The sequence below is a fragment of the Dama dama genome, chromosome 18, assembly GCF_033118175.1.
Source record: "Dama dama isolate Ldn47 chromosome 18, ASM3311817v1, whole genome shotgun sequence".
NCBI classification, from domain to species: domain Eukaryota; kingdom Metazoa; phylum Chordata; class Mammalia; order Artiodactyla; family Cervidae; genus Dama; species Dama dama.
The window spans coordinates 44,718,192-44,738,443 of NC_083698.1; the positions used below are offsets into that span (position 1 = coordinate 44,718,192).

At 45.2% G+C, this 20,252-nt stretch overlaps 1 protein-coding gene across 1 annotated transcript in view; it reads left to right on the forward strand.

Moving 5' to 3' along the window:
• CDHR3 (cadherin related family member 3) overlaps nt 1-19,248 on the forward strand; it is a 52,193-nt gene extending 32,945 nt beyond the window's left edge. Inside the window, exons 8-18 of the mRNA XM_061166529.1 lie at nt 1,405-1,576; nt 2,817-2,919; nt 4,040-4,138; nt 5,584-5,810; nt 7,765-7,936; nt 9,479-9,729; nt 11,716-11,897; nt 13,988-14,001; nt 15,455-15,486; nt 17,167-17,215; nt 18,944-19,248. Of these exons, the coding sequence (XP_061022512.1) occupies nt 1,405-1,576; nt 2,817-2,919; nt 4,040-4,138; nt 5,584-5,810; nt 7,765-7,936; nt 9,479-9,729; nt 11,716-11,897; nt 13,988-14,001; nt 15,455-15,486; nt 17,167-17,215; nt 18,944-19,248 (1,606 nt within the window). The remainder of the gene's footprint in view (nt 1-1,404; nt 1,577-2,816; nt 2,920-4,039; nt 4,139-5,583; nt 5,811-7,764; nt 7,937-9,478; nt 9,730-11,715; nt 11,898-13,987; nt 14,002-15,454; nt 15,487-17,166; nt 17,216-18,943) is intronic.
• Nucleotides 19,249-20,252: the final 1,004 nt, after the last annotated feature.

The window sequence follows — 20,252 nt, forward strand, 5'->3', positions numbered from 1 at the left end:
GCTTTCCAGGAGCATCAGCCCCAAGCAAGCTGTCAGTGACTGGAGAGACCAGCCAAGCAGGACTAGAACCAAAAGCAAATGGATAACCATTAGTGTTGTAAGAAAGAAAAAGTGCCCATTGTTTTAAACCCTAGGTTTTGGGCTGGTTTGTTATGTAGCAGAAGCTAACTGACAAGTCCATTTTCTAGATGGAAAAACTGAAACCTGGAGACACGTGAAGACACTCAATGAACTGAAGCCTAGAGGTGTTAACCACACTTCCTTGGAGTCTTCCACTCCAAGCTGGGCTTGACCAGATGGCTCTGAGTTTGGCGGCAGTTTTACTCATTTGCGTGTTATTAATATTTGCATCGGTCCCGGAGTGAACTGAGATTTGGACCCAGAATTCCACCCTTAATAAGCCTCTATTGAATGAATGATGCTAAGGTGTCAGGAGGACCTTCCATGCCTTTGAAGTCATGAGAACACAAGTAGAGGAATTTCTAATCTTCTAAGCATGGGTGTGGAGGGGTGGAGGGGTACAGGGATCTCCCCCAATCAGATTATCAACTCCTGCAGACAGGGACAGAATTTATATTTCTCTTATATTCTTCTTCACTCCTGTACTAGTCCCGTAAGCTACCATTCATTCATTCATTCAACAAATATTTCCTGAGCATGCCTAGAACAAAGCAGATAAAGATCTTCACCCTTGTGGAGCTTACATTCTTGGAGCCAGGGGTTGGGGGAATGGGACAGGTGATAGACAGGATAAGTAAGTAAACTATATAAGTGTATTGAAAAAAGATAAGTGCCAAGCATTAAACGTAGAGCGGGGAAGGGGAGAGGGAGCAATGGGCAAGGGGCGTTGACATTTTAGATGGGGTAGCCAGGGTGCCTCCTGAGAAGGTGCCGTTTGATTTAAGACTAAAGAAAGAGAAAGAGCTAGCAGTGTGCACATTTGTGGGAGGAGCATTGCATAGTAACTGCAGTGGCCCTGAGGCCAGGGCCCAGGGAGTGTCCAGGAGCATAGGGAGGCCAGGGCAGAAGGACAATGAACAAGAAGAGTTAGTGGATGAGCTCAGACAGGTAAGGGGTAGGGGTGAGGGGCGGGCACACACCATGAAAGATACTATAGATCGGAGTTAGGACTTGGAGTGAAATAAGGAGCCTTTTGGGATTTAGGAGCAGAGAAGTGGCATGATCTGACAACATTTTTCACAGGCTCCCTCCGGCTGCTGTGCTGAGAATCTTCTGAAAGGAGGCAAGGGCAGAGTGGGGACACCAGTTGGGCGGGTACTGCCTGAACCACAGACTTGCTTTCAGTTGAAATGAAAGTCAGGCTGTCTAGCCTAAGGCCTATGTTAGAAGGAACACTAAGTCACCATTTGTTGGGGAAAATACTGAATCGTGTCTTTTTGCCAGCATTATGGTGCCTGAGAGAGCAGCCAGGGGGACGTTGCTTCTGGACCTGAACAAGTTCTGCTTTGATGATGACAGCAAAGCACCAAACAACCAATTCAACTTCACCACGCCATCTGGAGTGGGGAGCGGCAGTAGGTTTTTACAGGATCCAGCTGGCTCTGGGAAAATCGTGGTCAGTTAATGGGCATTGCATCATCGAAAGGGCATTGGGGAGGTTGGTCTAACATGCATAGTGCTCCTGCTGCCCCACAGAGAGAAATTTCCGAGGTAACTTCCTCTCCGGCTGACTGTGACTGACATACTGACAGTGACTCTGTTTTCCCCATTTGTTCTTTATTTTACCCAAGTTCCAGGAATTGTTATGCATGGCTATGCCTGGGGTGCTAAGGATTGGATTCTCTCTTGCATGGCTCGCAGTTTGCAGCCTGTGAGTCTGGTTAGCTGCCTCCAGTCACCTCTGTTCCCTCTGGGCTCAAGCACTTTTGTTTGTTTCAGGGCTCCTTCCTGGCCATCGAGGTGTGAGTTGAGAGAGAGCAGGGCCTGGGGTCATGAGTGTGTCTTGCTAAATTCCACACTGTAGGACCATGGGAGACCCAAAGGAGGACAAGAAAAAGAGGAGTATCTTCACGGGGGCCAATACAGAAATGGAAGAACATGGGCATGAAAGGCGGGTCTCAGTGAGCTATGTGAGATCTTTCACAACAAGGTTCCCACTGGACAGTGTGGGGACAAAGAAAGAGAAAGACAGAAGGGCAGGGGAGGTGGGGGTCTTAAAGGGAGTGGTCTTGATGGGGGAGGTGGTCTTTGCATCATAGTTATCTCAGGAAGAATAAGCAGCCCACCAGCCATAATCTCATCTACCCCCTTCTTTACCCCCATCCTCAAGAGTTATACCAATTTTATGCATCACACCAACAAAAAATAACTTCTTTTTTTTTTTCTGTTTAAGAAATTAATACATGTTCACTATACTAGGAAACACAGGAAAGCATATTCAGTAATAAGCACTATTAACATGTTGATATGTTTCCTTCTTGTCTGCTTCCCTGTGCATAGATTTTATTATAGTCTATACATATATCTGTAAGTATCCTAAATGATGGAAATAACCCTGCATGTAGGATTCTGTATCACCTTTCTCTTCAATTTACTTGAAGTCTTGAGCCTATGCTGGACAATAGTGCTTGATGAACATCTTTAAAGGTGGATTCTGTCTCTTAATAAATTCTATCAAATAAGTCCTGTAGTAGTGAGCAAGGGTATGGGCATAACTTTTTAAAGCTCCTTCTATGGGCAGAATGCTTTTCAGAAAGGTTTTGCAATTTACATGTACACCAACAGTATATGAAAATGTCAGTTCAACTAAAAGGATTGTTTATTCTGTGTAATCTGATCTCTCTGTTTTAATCTAGTTGATTGGTGATCTAGATTATGAAAATCCAAGTAATCTAGCAGCCGGCAATAAATACACCATGATAATTCAGGTACAGGATGTTGCTGCTCCTTACTATAAAAGCAAGTATCATTTTGATTTATTTCATAAAGCATCTTCCTTAAATTGCAGTGACTAAACTGTGCTAGACCATGCTTCGTCTGGGCTGGGGATGTATTGGTATTCAAAAGGAGACTTCCAACACCCCCAACACTTGAGAATTAGACCAGTCTCCTCTTGTCCTTCACCAAGATCAGTCTCCAAATCCTTTCTTCTGTGTCACCTGCTAAAATCTCAAAGATGTGGTGCCTCCCCCTCCACTGTACCCCATCTCCATCCTACTGGTACTGCTCTGATGCAGAACCTCCTCTTCTGTAACTGAATTACAATGCTAAGAGTCTTTTAAGAGTTTTTCTGCCCGCCTTTAGTCTTGCCCATTTCCAACGCACCCATTACATTTCTGACAGTGATTTTCAGGAAATACAAATGTCATCATATTACTTCCTTACTGAAAGCCCCATATCTGTGTCTCCTCATAGTTGTCAAGTTCCCATTCAAACTCTTTGACTTGGCACAAAGCAACAGAGCGGGTCACATGAGCTTTTTTGGTTTCCCAGTGCATATAAAAGTTATATTTACACTATGCTATAGTTTGTTAAGTGTGCAATAGCTTTACATCTGAAAAAATAATGTACAGGAGTTTCCCTGGGAGTCAGATGGTTAAGACTCTGCACCTCCAATGCAGGGGGCATGAGTTTGACCCCTGGTGGGGGAACTAAGATCCCATAAGCTGCATGGTACAGCCAAAATAATAATAATAAAAAATTTTAAGTAATGAACATACTTTAATTAAAAACACTTTATTGTTTAAAAATGCTAACCATCACCTGAACCTTTAGTGAGTCATAATCTTTTTGCAATGGTAACATCAAAGTTACCAACTGATCACAGATTACCATAACAATATAATAATGATGAAGAAGTTTGAAATACTGCAAGAAATATCAAAATGTGACACAGAGACATGAAACTGAGCAAATGCTGTATTAGAAAAACAGTGCCATATTTTTCAACTTGCTTGACATAGGGTTGCCACAATCTTCAATTTGCAAAAAATGCAGTTATCTACAAACTACAATAAAGTGCAACAGATCAAGGGATGCCTGTATTGTGACTTAATGTTTTTCCTATTTCCACTTATAGATAACATCTACATTTATATCTTAACAAGCCCAGAAAATGAGTTTCCTCTTGTCTTTGATAGTCCGTCCTATGTATTTGCTGTGTCAGAACTGAGCCCACGTAAGTAACCTACAAGGTAGGACTGCAGGGCCCTTGAGGGACCCGTTCATATGGAGGCACTTGGGCAGAGGGAGGCTCCCTGCCAGGGGCCCTGGCAGTATTATGCACAGCAAATCACCACTGATTCCTGTTTACTGCATCTCTTACTGCTTTTTAAATTGTCCTCACTGTGGAGGAGCCCTTCAAGTGAAATCTAGATTTTAAAAACTGTTGACTAAACTGCATTTCTCTGAACCCCCTGATTGCCTCTTTGTCTGGGTGCCTGATTCTGCTAATCCTCTCTTTTTGCAGCCTAAGTTTTCCCTTGGTCTCCACTGTGATTTTTATCCAGCTTACTCAGAATTGAGATTTAAAAATAGAAGCCTTCCCATTTCTAGATTTCTCTCATTTACAAACAAAATAAAGATGCTTTCTCTCTCCTTTGCAGGATTCCCTGGAGGCCTCTTTTTTCCCACCCTTTAGGACTCCTCGATTTCTGCAGGCTCCTTCCAATCAGGCTGAGTTTCTCCCTGTCTCTCACAGTTTGAAGAGAACACTGTTAACTCTACAATAATCAGAGTTTATCACAGCCTTTGATTGTGGCTACTTCTATACTAAAAACCAAACAAACCCAAAACTCTGCCTCTAAAATCATCTCTTCTTCATTTCATTCTCCCTCTTTATGATGAGCTCCATTTCCTGACAATACATTTTAAACAAAACACAAGCAGAGGATCTCAAGAAAATGCTTTTAGTTCCTTATGCTTTACCCAATGAGTAACAAATGCAACAGGAATGGGCTTTTTATGAATTTACAGATCCTGATATAATTGTTAATCACCTGTTTTGGGTCAAGCACGTAGTGCCAGCCTATGTATTTGAATAAGAGAAAATTCTGCCCTTGAGGAGTGCAATTTATGAGGAAGAACTTCTACAAAACTAGCAAGACAGACTTCCAGCAGCCCCACCAACAAGACTTGTAAAATAAGCCAAATGGAACAGGATTTAAAAATCAAAAATATTCTAATCATCCTGTGGCTAAACCCTTAAAAATTAGTTTTTATTTTGCTTGTAAGAGAACCCCAGGCTCATTAGAGAAAATCGGAAAAATAAAAAAGACAACACTGCTGCAAAAAGATGTATATGGGAAGATGTTCTTTCCAGTGTTATGATCATATAATAATTGGCATACTTGGAGTCTATATAAAGGCATGGATTGTCTTTTACACTTCACAGTACTGCTTGAATCACATGGCCAGTTTCCTAGTGGGTGTCATTAATGTAATTTGAATGTAATAGAATTGAAGATGTAAAACACACAGAGTTTGAACAGCAAAGAGGCCTCCAAAAGTCTGTCGGCCCATGGCACTGAGAATGTCTGCTCCTGGTTCCTCCCCTCACCCTTGAAGCAGGACTAATCTCAGATATTATTCCCAGGAGTAATCACAGGTACTTTATTCTTCCAGCTAGAACCCGGGTTGGACGAGTGCAAGCGGCAGATAAAGACTTCCCCCAGAGCCGCATCACATACTCCATCTCTGCTGGAGGGGCCAGCCAGCAGTACCCAAATATATTTTGGATTAATCCCCAAACGGGAGAACTGCAGCTGGTGACTAAAGCAGACTATGAAACAATCCCTGTCTATATTCTCAGAATCCAGGCCACCAACAGCGAGGACAGCAGCTCAGTCACTGTAAGTGGGGCTGTGGTGCATTCACATGCGTCCAAGTGGTTGACTTTGGGTCTCCCTGGCACCCTCCAGGTGTGGCTGTAGCAATAAAGAATCTTAAAAGGGCACCTCCTGCAGGAAATGGCTAATGGTATCCCCAGACAGCACAATCAGACATACACAGGAGTGCCAGGAAATAAAGACTGACATCTGTAAGCCCACGTTTGTGTGTGACTGGGAGAAGCACTGAGATGGAAGGCGGCCCTGGGGGACAAGCTTCCTTCCGTTGCTCTTAAATCTCCCCTTGCTTTGTGGTAGGCTGGTGCTGTGCATCACCCCCAAGTATTCGAAGTCTTCCCCTATTCCTACCCCACCCCATCACAGCAGGTGGGCTAGGTCTTAAAAGAAAAGTCTGGCTAGACATGGGGCTATACTGCTTTGCCACCTCTGATGTTGAGGATATGGTTACATGCATTTCTGAGTCAGGAGGTCTGAGTAGGGCCTGAGAACCTATATTTCTGACATGCTTCCAAGTGGTGCCTATGCAGCCATACTTTGAGGAGCCTGGGTTTAAGCGATCTGTGCTAACAGTGTTTAGGACTATTTGAGGATACTATGAGGGCCACGAAGAGGGAAATATTTCTTGGTCTTTCCCGTTAATAAAGTGAAAAAGCATAAGGCAAAATGAACTCAGCTAGCAGCAGGCATCCCTATGTGATAGAGAGAATGACTGGTTCAGAGTCAGGAGGCAGAGTTCATTTCTCAACTTTGATCCCAATTTTCCAAGGGGGTCTGAGCAATGCTTACCTTTGTACCCTGGTTCTCTCTCTCACCTGGAGAATCACCTCATAACCCAATGCCTGAATAGTCCAGTTCCTCTGATGACTTGCTTTGAATTAGTGGGACAATGTTTTTAACGATGTGTGAGGCTCAGCGTTGCTAGCTAAGGAAAAGATGTGCTTAGTTGAAGGTAATTGTTGTGTTTATTAGGTTGGGTTTTTGAGAGGAATGAATGGAGTCCACTTTGGGAGCTAACTAGAGAGAACATTTCAATTTATTCCCAGGCTCAGAAATAGCTGAAATCCCCAAATTTCAAAGGTAGAATGAATATGACTCAAAAATTCATAAGCTTTTAAAAAGGGTGATGATCACATAAGTCCCTTTCAGGGCTGACATTCAATGTTCTGTGCTGGCAGGCATCCCAGCCCATACTCCAATTCACCAGGCATAAAAGATGGTGATGAAAGAGAACAGGCTGGCCCCAGCTTGTGGCCTGCCAGCACCACCAGCTCAGCGCAGGGCTGATAGCCTGGGTTACAGATGAGAGCCTGGCTAAGCTGGGTCACCTCCTTCTATCCCAGTGGTTCTCAACCCTGACTGTGTGTTAGAATCAGCTGGGGAACGTAAAAAACAGGCCTGGGCACCAACTTCCAGAGAGTCTAATTCATTTGGTCTGGAGTGGGCCAGACAAGTAGAACCAGTGCTGAGAGCCATTGCTTTATCTTCCAAAGTTAAAGACAGAACTTCCAACTCACAGAGGCAGCAAGCAAGGAAGCACAGGAGGGTCACCACAGATCCATCATTGTTACTGAAGAAACAACTCAGCGTCATCTGGGGATGAGTGCATGTGTCTAGATGCATGTGTGTGAGAGGTGTGCAAATACATTATTATGTCTATCATGCACACATACATGTACACATACACACACAATAAAGTTAATAACATAGGACTTGGAGTAGGGTAGACCTGAGTTCATATCCCAGTTCCACCACTCACCAACTGAATGAATAACCTTAGGTCAATTACCTAATCTCCCTAAGCCTCAGTTGTCCCATCTATTAAGTGGGAATAATCATATTATCTATCTTGGGTGAGGTTAAACCTCACTAATTCACAAAAAGCACACAGCCCAGTGCCTGGTACACAGTAAGGACTAAATGATAACTACTTCACAAGGCCACTTTCTTGCTGCTCTAGGTTACTGTGAACATCGTTGAAGAAAATGACGAAAAACCAATTTGTACCCCAAACTCATATTTCCTGGCCATCCCAGTGGATCTGAAAGTTGGCACAAATATTCACAACTTCAAGCTCACATGTACTGACCTTGATTCCAGCCCTAGGTCTTTTCGTTACTCCATTGGCACAGGTATGAAATTGATGTCAGTGTTCCTGGATCCTTGCTGCGGGCTCCTGGTGCTGGAGGCTGCAGCAGCTGTATAGGTAGAAGGGGTGGGAGTCAGAGTTCACATACTGGTCTGGCACTGTGTGAGGGGAGGGTTGTCTTGAATGAGGAAAGCAGGGATGAGGAGTCTAATGGTTCTGGAACCCCTCTTTCCTGCCTTGGCTTCCCCTTCTCACCTAATTCTTCCCAGACTCCCATACTTAGCTGCCCAAAGGCCCAAGGAAGGGTGAATCCCTTTGATGGTGACTCCCCGCCCTCCCATTCCCAGCCTGTCTCATGATTCATGAATCAGATTAGTGTAGTTAAAAAAATATTTTAGTTCAACTCCTCCCCCAGCTCTTTTGCTGCAAGCTTGTAGTGGGGGCAGGGGATCCCAAACCTCTCTCTGGATAATAATAGATGAAATAGATTAAATGCATTTTGAAACGTGTCCTCAGGAATTCTCTTCTGCTCCATTCATTTTCTCTCTTTAAAAATATACCATTGTGGGAGAGAGAAAAAAGAGCACCCCTCAGTGGAAATGAGACCAAAATAGCTCATCTAATGAAGTGCTGGGGCCAGAGATTTAAACCCAAACAAGCAGAGCAATTTCACGTGAGAGAGTAAAAATCCAGCTCGGCCACCCGCTGAGCCCTGGCAGAGCAGGAACTCAAGCAGCAGGAAGCCTCTTGAGCAGGCTGTGTCACCAGGGGCAGAGCCTGCCTGGAGACAGCAACTGCAACTGCCAGAGATGGAAATAATCCACACTGAGAACCCTCCAGGTCTTTACAACGGGGCACTTCGCTGCTAAGGGAGTAACAATTGCATCATCCCTTGCTCCATTTACTGGTTTTCAGTCGGTAACGGTAACGAGTCCAGAGCCACCAGAGGAATGAGCAAGGGCTGCTTGGGAGGGGCAGCCTCTCTGCTCCGGGCTCCTGAAACTGTGAGCCTGCGGCCCCCACCAAGGGAGGGGGGAGGGAGGCAGACATGGGGACTGTGGTCCCTGCCTGAGCAGGCGGCACCTTCCTTCTGGGGACTCCAGGGTCATCTGTCACCGGTGTGACCAGCCATGCTCCATGAGAGGTGTGGAGTGAATTTGGCCTATGGCTAGGGACCGTGGCCCCCCTTCCTTCTTGCTGCCCACTGACTGGTCTGAGTGTGAGTTACACTAAACGAATGCCGACTGTGATCACTGACCGCACCGGGATTGTTAGGTTTCTGCCTGACGCTCAGCAGGATGGCGGCCATTCTCCTGAGACACATGGGCTGGTGCTCTTTTCTGCTCTTGTTTTCATTGCAGCCACACTGGTTGTGAGCAACACCACCAGATTTCACTCATGAAATCTCTGGAGCAGTTAAGGACCATATTCTATCATTGACCCCCCTCCCTGGTACATCAGAAACAATCTACATCTGCTGTGTGGATGTTTAAGGAAAAAGACTGGATGGGGTTTTCTTTTAAACCTTTATTTCTCATGCTCTTTTCTTCCTTTTCCCAAAATCCTTGCATCAAATCTCATTTAGGCAACATCAACAGTCATTTCACTTTCTCTCCCAACGCTGGGTCCAATGTTACAAGCCTGATCCTGGCGACTCGCTTTGATTATGCTAGTGGGCTTGATGAGATCTGGAACTACAAACTGCTTGTCTACATAACCGATGACAACTTGCTGTCCGGCAGGAAGAGGGCTGGGGCTCTTGTTGAAACCGGGACTGTGTCACTGAGTATTAGTGTCATTCCTCACCCAACCAAGATTATCCCCACAACTCCCAAGGTAAGGGCTCTGGGAGCTGGACTTCTCAGATACATCCCCTGTGATTGATATTGGTGGGGCCCTCTGACCTAGGAGAAATATGGGATGGACTGAAAAGAGTTGAAATGTTAGGATACTGACAGGACCACCAACCATGAACTGGATAGGATTAGTCACTGGGTGGTAGAAAAAGATCTGGGTGAGACCTTGGGCTTATAGCACCATTAACTTTTCCTAATCTGATAAAGAAGGATGTGCATTTATGCAGACTTGTGAGAGATCAGGTATTGACCATCCAGAGTCCTTGTGACAAAGGAGCCAATATTCATGGACATGTTGCTGCCTTCACAAGCCCCTCTGCTTGCTCCTAAGAGCCATTGAGAATCACTGTCCATGAGAGCAGCTAAGCTGCCAGATGCTCTTCTCTACTTCTTTTGAAGAGTCATTATTTGCCAAACTGTACTCTACTCCCCACCTCCACTCCAAAATAATTCCATTCATTCAATCTGCAGATACGAATTTAATACCTATAATACACCAAGCACTTTGGTAAATAAGTCAAAAATGATCTCTGCTCTCATGGAGCTTACATTACTAGTATAGGTCAGTGGTTCTAAGTGTAGTCCCCAGACTAGCAACATCACCATCATCTGAAAATTTGTTAGAAGAGAAAATTCTTCAGCCCACCTCAGAACATTAAAGTTATACCTCCCCCGACCATGATCATCACTATGACCTCCAGGGAAGAATACTGAAATCTGGAATTTCACATCCCCAGGTATACTGGATGAGAAACTCTGCAGATGGAGTCCAGAAATCTGTGCTTTCAATAAGCCTTTTGATTGCACTAAAGTTTGAGCACCTCTGATTTAGGGGGGGAGACGGATTACAAGCAGGGATGCAAATTAATAAAGTAACTACAAATTGTCCTAAACAGTAGGAAGAAAATAAGCAGGTGCCACAATAGAAACAGTGTGATAAAAGAGGGGAGAGTCTTAGAATCTGACAAGAGGATTATCACCCCTGACTCCTTGATCAACTGGCTTCCATTCATACAGACTCATTTGTCCCCTTTCCTCCTACTCCGAGTAAAAGTTGTGCCCTTGGCCAGCAGCCCCACAATTGGAGTACACCAGAAGGAATCAGAACCTCAGAAAGCAACCTATGATAAGTGTTCAAATTCTGCTTCTCAAAGTCTTACCAAGAGCTGCTCAATGTTCTTCTCCTCTCCTTCCAATGAATGGAGGCATTAGGTGACCTCAAGGATTTTCAGTGATGGTAGGAGCCAGTTGGTGCCTCTGAATAAGGAACCGCCATCTTTCTGGGACTTATTATACAACCCAGTTGTGACATCCCCCATCTGGAAATCTCTATAACTTGTGTGTTATCTGTCTCCCTCTCTGGGAAGCAAACACTGAACTTGAGGTCTCACTGTGATAAGAGCCTGCTCAGCTGGCAATGCAGCTGGTAGTGAGTGAACACTGAGAAGCCTACAAAGTATTAAAAACAAAAAAACAACTTTCATGGCTCATGCCTTCCCAGGGAAAGACAATGGCTATATTAGTCCCTAGATTATGCCATGATTTGGGAGGGAAAAAAAATGCCGATGGAATTTTTATCTTTGGCAAAGGGGAAGAGAGTGAATGAAATTAAGCCTAGAGTTGCTTCCCAGTTCCCTACATTTTCTGGGCTTTGGTCTAATGGATGAGGTATGGTGGTTTAGTTGGTAAGTCATGTCTGACTCTTGCGACCCCATGGACTGTAGCCCTCCAGGCTCCTCTGTCCATAGAACTTTCCAGGCAAGAATACTGGAATTCCTTGGATGATGTATGGCAAGACTATAAATAAGGTGGTGGGTTAAAGCAGCTAGAATGATGAGCACACAGATATCAGATATTTAGAGCAAGAACAAACAGCAGAATGAACACTCAGCCACCCAACATGAGAGGGTGCTGAAGTCAAAGACACCACCAGCCTCCACTCACTCTCCTGCTCCTATCATTTAAGCCAAGGATCACCTACCAGATCCTGAGGAAGAACGTGTATTCTCCATCTGCGTGGTATGTGCCTTTTGTCATCACTTTGGGCTCCATGTTGCTTCTGGGTCTTCTGGTGTCCACGATCGTCCTGCTGGCCAAAGCCATCCACAGACACTGTCCCTGCAAGACTGCAAAGCACAAGAAACCTCTGTAAGTTGCCAGTGGGCTGGGTTCCTTCCATCATTTCCTTTCAGAGGACACTGCTTCTGGTGATGTCTGGGGAAGAAAAGGTAGACAGTTCGGATTTCTCCACAAGGTAGAGGAGGTGTCTGGAATGAAGGAAGCAAACAGATATGGAGAAGGCATCCAGCTCTCCTTGTCCTGGTGGACCTCCTTCACCAACTGCCAGACCAGAAAACCCTTCCGTCGCTTTTCCCTGGCACCTGCCTGTCCTTGATGTGTTCTCAGTGAAATTGGGGTTTCAACTTCTTGGTAACCTTGTCCTGGATAAAAGCTTCAGAAACAAGGCCAGTCATGAGTAGTAGTGGAATATGCTGTGCTGTTATTTGTGGAATATTTAAAGAATGGGATGGAATTAGAGGAAGCACGAGAAACTAATAAGGGAATTAAGCTTTTGGCTCCAGCGACTCGACTGGGCTTTGGGGTGACTAAGTAATCATTGTTCTTTTGCACGTGGCCCTGACCCCTCCCTCTTGAGGGCTGTAAACACAGGTCTGCCTCTTCTCCCTTGGACCCTCGCCTGCTCACTAATATGCCTCTTTCAGTGATGCTCTACAGAGTGTCTATTACCAGCTAAAGGGAGGTACTAGAGTGAAGTGCAGAAAGCACTGAATTGTTATAAGATTCTCCAGAGCCAGTTTCTTGAGTCTCAGTAGCTCTTACAATGAGAACACAAGGGTTTCTCAGCCTGTGCTTTGCAGTCAGATAAGGCTAGGGTTCAAATCTTGGCTCTACCATTTTCTGGGTACATGGTTTTAAGCAATGACAACCTCTGTGAACCTCAATTTCTTTATTTGAAAACCAAACAATTAAATGAGCAAACGCAAAGGAAGCACTTAGCACTGTTCCTGACGTCGAGTAAATGCATAAATACACTAGTTTTTAAAATCCTGTTGCGTGATTTTTCATGGCCGAGTCCCAGTGAGTACAGGACTTTAGATTCCAAGTTTAGCTCTACACTCAAGTATCTTGTGGTATTGGAACCTCCAATTTTGGAATTTCTCACTGGCAAAAAGAAGGGGTGATAAGATTCATGCATCTTTTAAAGGTATTTTGAAGATTAACTAGTACTGTCAAATAATTTTAAGTCTATGGATGAAAGAATGTATAAAAGTATAAGGTATTAGCATAAAGATGTGCATTGCATTTTGCCATATTTATTGGGGACGTTCGTTGCTATTGGCAACCTTGACTTCAAGGTAAGAAATCCCTGAGCATCTGCTGAAATTAAAAAAGGCATTTTTATTTGGACTCTACTCACAAATTGATTTGAGAAAAAAAAAACTGGCTCCAAAAGAGTGATGCTTAAGCTTGTAAGGATGGTGGTGCTCTGCACTGGGATTTGGGCAGGAATTCTTAAAGGAAGTAATCCCAAAGACACTGCAACTCACATGCAATTTGTGGGTAAATATGCACCCTGAACCTGGTTGCTTTCATTTACATTTGAAATATTGTTTTCAACAAGATTGACTTAAAAAGGAAAAACTAGCTGGTGATTCAGACTCAGACCTGGCCTCTCTGGCAATTTGTTGTGTCATATGGCAACCAACATTTGTCCAGTAACAAAGAATAAAATTAAGATCACAGAACTATGGAATTCAAGATTTTCATGGGAAGGGTCTTAAGATCCAAGTGTCCAGCTCTTCATGTTACAGAAAGCCAAACTTTAACTCCTAGTAGTCGAAACTTCCTGGGGTGAGCCACCCCTTCTGGTCAGATGGCTGCCGGGGAAGAAGCTCAGCCAGGAAGAATGGCCCGGCCCTCTGATGGGGTGGTCATGGCCCTCCCGCAGTGTGTCAGAGAAAATAGAGTCCCTGAAGTTCTAGAAAGCAGTAGTTTTCAAGCTCATCAAATTCTCAGAACCTCCTTAGTCCCAACCCAATAGTGATGAAGCAGGGCTGGGAGTCCAGTCTTCACTTTAGTCCCCAGCCCTGGTCCTTCTCTTAATCACCCTCTGAAGCCCGGGGGAAACAGTTGCCCAAAGGCTTCCATGTTGTCATGTGTAAACCAGGGCAGAATACTCTCAGGTTAATTCTTGTCCATCCTTTCTCCCCTCACAGGGTGAAGAAAGTAGGTATGTATGATGCCAGTTACCTTTGTTTGTTGCTCTTGTTTTTTTTTTTTTGCTGGCTCTGTTGTACTCTTGGGTTGGCCAAAAAGTTCATCCAGGTTTGTTCTATAACATCTTGTGGAAAAAACCAAACGAACTTTTCAGCCAATCTAATACATAAAAGCACTCCAACTTAGTGGAAGATCAGGGCATAGTCCTGTCTTGGTGGGTTTCCTGCCACATCATCTGTGGATGAAATGAAACACGCAGCTGGAGGGAGGGGAGGGCAGGGCAGGCTGCAAGGGGCCTTTGGCCCACTCGGATCTCTCACTTGGCCCTGCCTGTTCCTTACTGAGTCTCCTCCAGTCAGTTCAACAATAGCATCTAAAAGTCTGTTCCCCACCAAGCGCGGCAGGAATGGAGAATTCTCTGTGGGTTAAACACAGAATCTATGCACCGCTGCTCCATGTTAGACCAATGTCTCTCTTTTTAAGGATAAATGATACTTTATCCTCAGATTGTAATGGATTTGGTCATTTTCTCATGTTATTTAGGTTGGGCTAGTTAGAAATGAGGGCTGGGTGCAGTCAGATGCGCTGGGAAACCTGAGTGATTTCAGGGCATTGGCGACTAGAGCAAAGTCCATCTGAGGAGAGGTCACCACTGCCACCAAAGCTGTGGCCTCAGGGAGAATCCAAGCTATGGGGAGGGACGGGACAAAGAATGGGAAAGAATGTTTCTGATAAATGGTTGCTCTGACCACTCCAGCCATTGGTGCATGTATCTGACATGCACAAGGGATGTCTAAACAGGGTTAGAAATTCGACTGTAGTAGTTAGTGATCATATCAAAAGAGATAGTTGTAACAAATAAGAGTTTTCACAAACTATCTCTCATCCTAGTTACTTTTTTAAAAGGACATAAGGATGCAAAGAATCCTCACACAACAAATGTAGCAACCTCAAATTCCTTATTTACCTATAAAGCCATTTTGGGCTTCCCAATGGCACTAGGCTTCCCTGATGGCTCAGGCGGTAAAGAATCTGCCTGCAATGCAGGAGACCTGGTTTCGATCCCTCGGTTGGGAAGATCCCCTAGAGAAAGGCATGGCAACCTACTCCAGTATTCTTGCCTGGAAAGTCTCATGGACAAAGGAGCCTGGCTGGCTACAGTCCATAGAGTCACAAAGAGTCAGACACAACTAAAGCGACTTAGCACGCACAAACAAAGCCATTAAAAGTTAATTTCTAGTAAAAACAATAACATGGAAAAAGAAATTTAAAATTGTTTTACTTGTGTATGATGTGTGTGTGTTTCTGAGAAGATGGAAGGCTGTCAACAAACATGTCTAAGGACAGAAGATTCTTTGTTGTGCCTACAATACTAAGCTCAGAGAAGATGAGATCGCATGGTGGAGGTAGAATTTTAAGGTCGATTTAGTGTCCAAGAAGCTTAACTTCTGTCCTCTTCCCTGCAGAAATGAAGAACACAAAGAGAGAGGTCATGGTGGTAAGGACGGCTGACCCCTGGATACCTGGTGGGGGGAGGGTGGGGTGGTAGGCCCCCGTCCTCCTCCCAGGCAGCCCTGCCACAGCCCCGTGGGAGTGTTTATCATTCGGGGAGATGCCTGTACGTGGCCACTGGAACTGACTGCTGTGTGACAAGTTCCTGATAGAATTTGCTCCCTCCACTGAACTTGTCTGCTGATATATTTGCAGAAGAACTGGATTTCATAAATATTGAATAGTGGTGTTTATTATCCACACCACTTCTCCAGCAGAGTGAGTTGGGGGAGGTGGGGAGGAACTTAAAGACCAGAACCGGTGCTTCAGCCTTCAGTGGGATTTAGTTCTGCTTCGCTTTTCCACAATCGTGTGGGGAAAGTGATAGAAAAAGAGTAGTGCATGGGGTTGCGAATGGCTCTCTCTGCTTGGCCACGTGACCTTGAGCTCGGGGATCCCTCAGCCTCTTTAAGCTTTAGATTCCTCTTCGGTGGAATGAGATAACAGGTGGGGAAATGTTGTGGAAACTGTGAAGAGTCATGCAAATGCAAAGCGTTACAAGATAGCTAGGGAGTTGCCTCTTCACCTGACCTCTTTGTTTTTCTTTCACTGATCTGATGCACCTCATGGGAAGTGACAGATTTTTGAAGGTGACCACTCCAGGTTTCACTAGCCCCTGATAACAGGACTCTGTTATGACCCAAGACCCATGAGTTTTGGGAAATGATACGCAGGACGAGGAGGAAGTACTGTTTCAGACCCGTCCCCTAAGTGCTTATAAGTACCAGTCTGTGTACAAACAGAAGGAAGAGGTGATCCCCTGTCTCCTGGATCTTATTGTGATACCACACAGAGACTGAGAACTATGTACAATGAAATTCATCGATTAAATAAATCAATTCCCAAGACTGTAAAAAGTGAAGCTTCTGAGCTGATCAAATGGATGAAAGCCATACAATCTCCATCCCTTCTCTTTTCACAGCAGGGAGCTGTGGGCAAGTGAGTAGGTAATGGCTTATGTGATGAAAACGGGGGTGGAAGGCCCACTAAACTCCAAACACCATCCTTGTGAGCCTGCTGAAGAATGGCTTCATGGAAGGGCACTATGTGAGGGGCGGGGGTGTCTCTATGGGGCAGAGGTCAGATCCTGGAGGGCAGCTCGGAGTACAGATCTGAGGAAGAAAAAGGCCTGGAGCCCCAGGCTTAGGTGAGGCAGGCCAGCTCCAGATGCAAAGTTGCACTGGCCTCAGCTCTGTGCCTGTCCTGCGTATAACGTCTGCCTGGCAGATCTTGGATGATGTCGACCTTGGCCAGTGTTGCATGGCATTTCTGCTCTTCCTTCTGTGCAGTTTAGATAGAATTTACTCAGGATGCTTTCCTACCCCCAAGTCTGCATTAAATGGCTTCTTCCCACCCCCTGCCCCACGACCCCATAGTATCCTATATTCTCTTATCATAGTCTTCGTCACTGTATATTGCAATACCTCTTTGTCAAAGGCTCCTGCTTGAATGCAAGCAGTAACCACCCCTGCCTCTCCACTGCTGCGTCCCCTGCACCTAGCATGGCACCTATGGAATAAATAAATGTCAGGTAGGCCCTGGGTGAGGAATCTGGGCTGTAAGGAAGAGCAGCCTCGCCTGGGAGGAGGAGTGTAGAGCTGTGCTTGAAACTGTCTCTTTTCCTTAGGAAACAATCCAGATGAACACAGTCTTTGATGGAGAAGCCACTGATCCAGGTAATTATTACAAGGCAGAGCTGCCTATCAGTGGGCTCTTCATATTCCAGGCTGATAGAGTCATGGAGGACCCTATCCGATGTCCTGCTCTTCACTCAAGTCTGTCAATCCACGTGGTTGTGGTGCCTACACAATGCTGACCCTTCCAGGCTTCCCTATTAAATGAGATCAGCTCAAAGCAGAGCTGGCTGGCTGATGTTCAAGCATATGATCACGTGTGAGGCCTCAGAAGGTTTCCACCTAGAGGCTCCCCATCAAGGACCATGCCTCTGTCTAGCCTCCCTTTCCTGAATCACAAACCAACTCAGGGAATTTGTGAATTCAATAACCCACTTTTTTTTTCTTTCTGCTTACTGGGACTCCATCTTCCCCCACCCTCGTCCCCGCTCCTCCCATCCTTTCTGAATGCTTCTAACACCATCCTGTTGGTAATGAGAGATATGGAGAAATGGCAAGCTTGGCTTCTTTTTTCCCTTGATCAGGGCCAAGAATTCCTTCTTGGTCGGCAAGATGAACATAAGGTAAAGCTGGCCTCCAGAGCTCTCATCACCCCCATGAAATCAGCTCCAAATTTAGCTCCTTTACACACATCCCTTCACTTACAAAGGCTCAATTATAGACGTGAATAAAGGGAAGGAAACCAAATTCGGGAGGCAAGTGTGTTGGCTTCCTGCCACCCTCACATGTGAACGGCTCAGCTCGGTCCTCCTCGGAAGGAGGATGGCTCCTCTCCAGGGGAGGCTGCTGCTGCTGCTGGAATTAAATTTCCCTCTATTATTAGGTACTTGTTACCATAATGTGCCCACATTAGCATAAGTGCTGGTGGGATCCTCTGCCTGAGAGGCCACTCTTGCTGCAGGAGCAGGGGCACGCTGGAAACTAGATCTTCTGGGGCAAAAGCCAGGAAGGGCCAAGGCTGTTCTCCTGCGTCTGTGTTTTTGAGAGAACGAAAAAGGCAGAAATGAGCCAACTGGACTAACGTGAACAAACACCAATTAGCGTCTTCTGGCACTGACATGATAAAAATGGCTCCCTTGCATCATCTCAACAGGGGCCAGATTTGTGGGTCTGTGTCTGTAAATCTCTGCTAACATAACGTAAATAAAAATCAAAGTTTCTTTTCTTACTTGGTGGGTTCCTGCTTATAGCAGAGATTCAGGGAGTCTTTTTAAACAAACAAATCAGAAAGTAATGGGTAATTACTAATTTATCTGAAGCTCCCATAGAGTTCCGGGCTTCTGTGGCCTCTAGTCCTGCCATTGAGGTGACCTTGTGAAAGTGTCAAAGTGGTAGTCGCTCAGTCGTGTCCGACTCTTTGCAACCCCATGGACTGTAGCCCACCAGGCTCCTCTGTCCAGGGATTCTCCAGACAAGAATGTTGCCCTTCTCATGGCAAGGGCTTGCCATGTCCTTTTCCAGGGGATTTTCCCGACCCAGGGATAAAATCTGGGTCTGCTGTACTGCAGGCAGATTCTTTACCATCTGAGCCACTGGGGAAGAGACTCTCTTAAACCTTTCTTTCTAGGGAAGCACTAAGATTTGCAACCCGTGTGGTCAGAGCCACGCAGCTCAGCTCTTGGAAAGGGCAGGCTGGTGAAGCGTGGTGTTTTTCACAAGCCCGCTTTCCTTCTTTCTAGCTGAGATGAGAGCTGAGTGGAGAGAGGGGAGCAGAGAAGCACTTGGATTCCTTTGTTTATATATTGGTTGTGTATTTCTTTTTCCCCCTAGTTACTGGGGCAATATATGAATTCAACTCAGAGACTGGAACCAGAAAGTGGAAAGACTCCTTAACCCAAATGCCAAAATGGAAAGAGTCCAGCCCCCAGGGAGCTGCTCCAAGAAGACCTGTCCCTCGGGAAGGGACCAGGCCACCAAGGAGCGCCGACAAGGAAAGAGGTGGTCTGAGCAGCAAAGTCCAGGCTGAGGATGCAGGTCTGGGGCCTAGGAGCCAGGACAGCATGCCGAGCACCCCAAAGAACAGAAACCCAGCCGTTACGAGAGGGGCATCCCCCAAACGGCACCCAGAGAAGTGAACTGGGCAACAAAGCAAGCGAACTTGACTGTCTGGATGCTGCTTCACCCTACATTCTTCGAGGGCAGGATGGCAAGCAGAAAATGTAGGGGATCCAGGGTCCCAGAAAGAATGTTTGACAAACTTCAGGAGTGGTTTTGCTCAAATCATCTGTGCCTCTGATCAGCTGGACTGTTAACTTGAATGTGGACTAGTGTTTCTTCTTCATATTGACTCTAGGAAGCTGCCTTCATTCCATTCGCCCTTAGAAAGTGCAGGAGACCTGCCGCCTAAATTCTTAGGGCTACCCTCCCATCTGGTTCCACCTTTTTTTTTTCCCCTGCCTTAATTTTGGTGTCTCCCAGATTTCTTCACTGATAAATACAGTTCAACACCATTGTAAGTCACCTCTAATCTTTTTCTAAAGAGGCAGAGCAGTGGGGGAAAAAAGGATGAATAAATAAAAAGTTGTTCATCTGGAAAGAAGAAAACACACTAGATACCTTTAATTCTTTCTCATTAAGGTAAAACTGATAATGCAATAAAACGCACAGATCTAAGGCACTCAGCTTGATACCATGTAGACTCCTGCCAGAGGCAACCACTATTCGGGTCTTTATTGTCATAAATTACTTTTGCCTTTTTGGAATTTCCTATAAAAAGGATTACACAGAACACACTCTTTTGTGTCTGGCTCCTTTTACTAAGCATCATGTCTGTGTGTAACCATCCAGGTCTCTTCACTGTGTATCTTATCCCATTGAGGGAATCTATCACATGTCATTTATCCATCCTATATTGAGGGGGCTGCTCCCAGTTTGTTGTTGTTGTTGTTGTTCTGTTTTGTTTTTACTATTATAGGTTATAGCACAGTGAACTTCCTTTTCCACATCTTTTGGCAGCACAAACATTTGTTTCTTCTGAGCCTATTTCTAGGAGTGGGATGGCCAGAGCCATTGCTGGAATCTGAGAAGTCTGAAGTTGGTGGCTCCAGTTCACACTTCCACCAGCAATGATGGAGGGCTC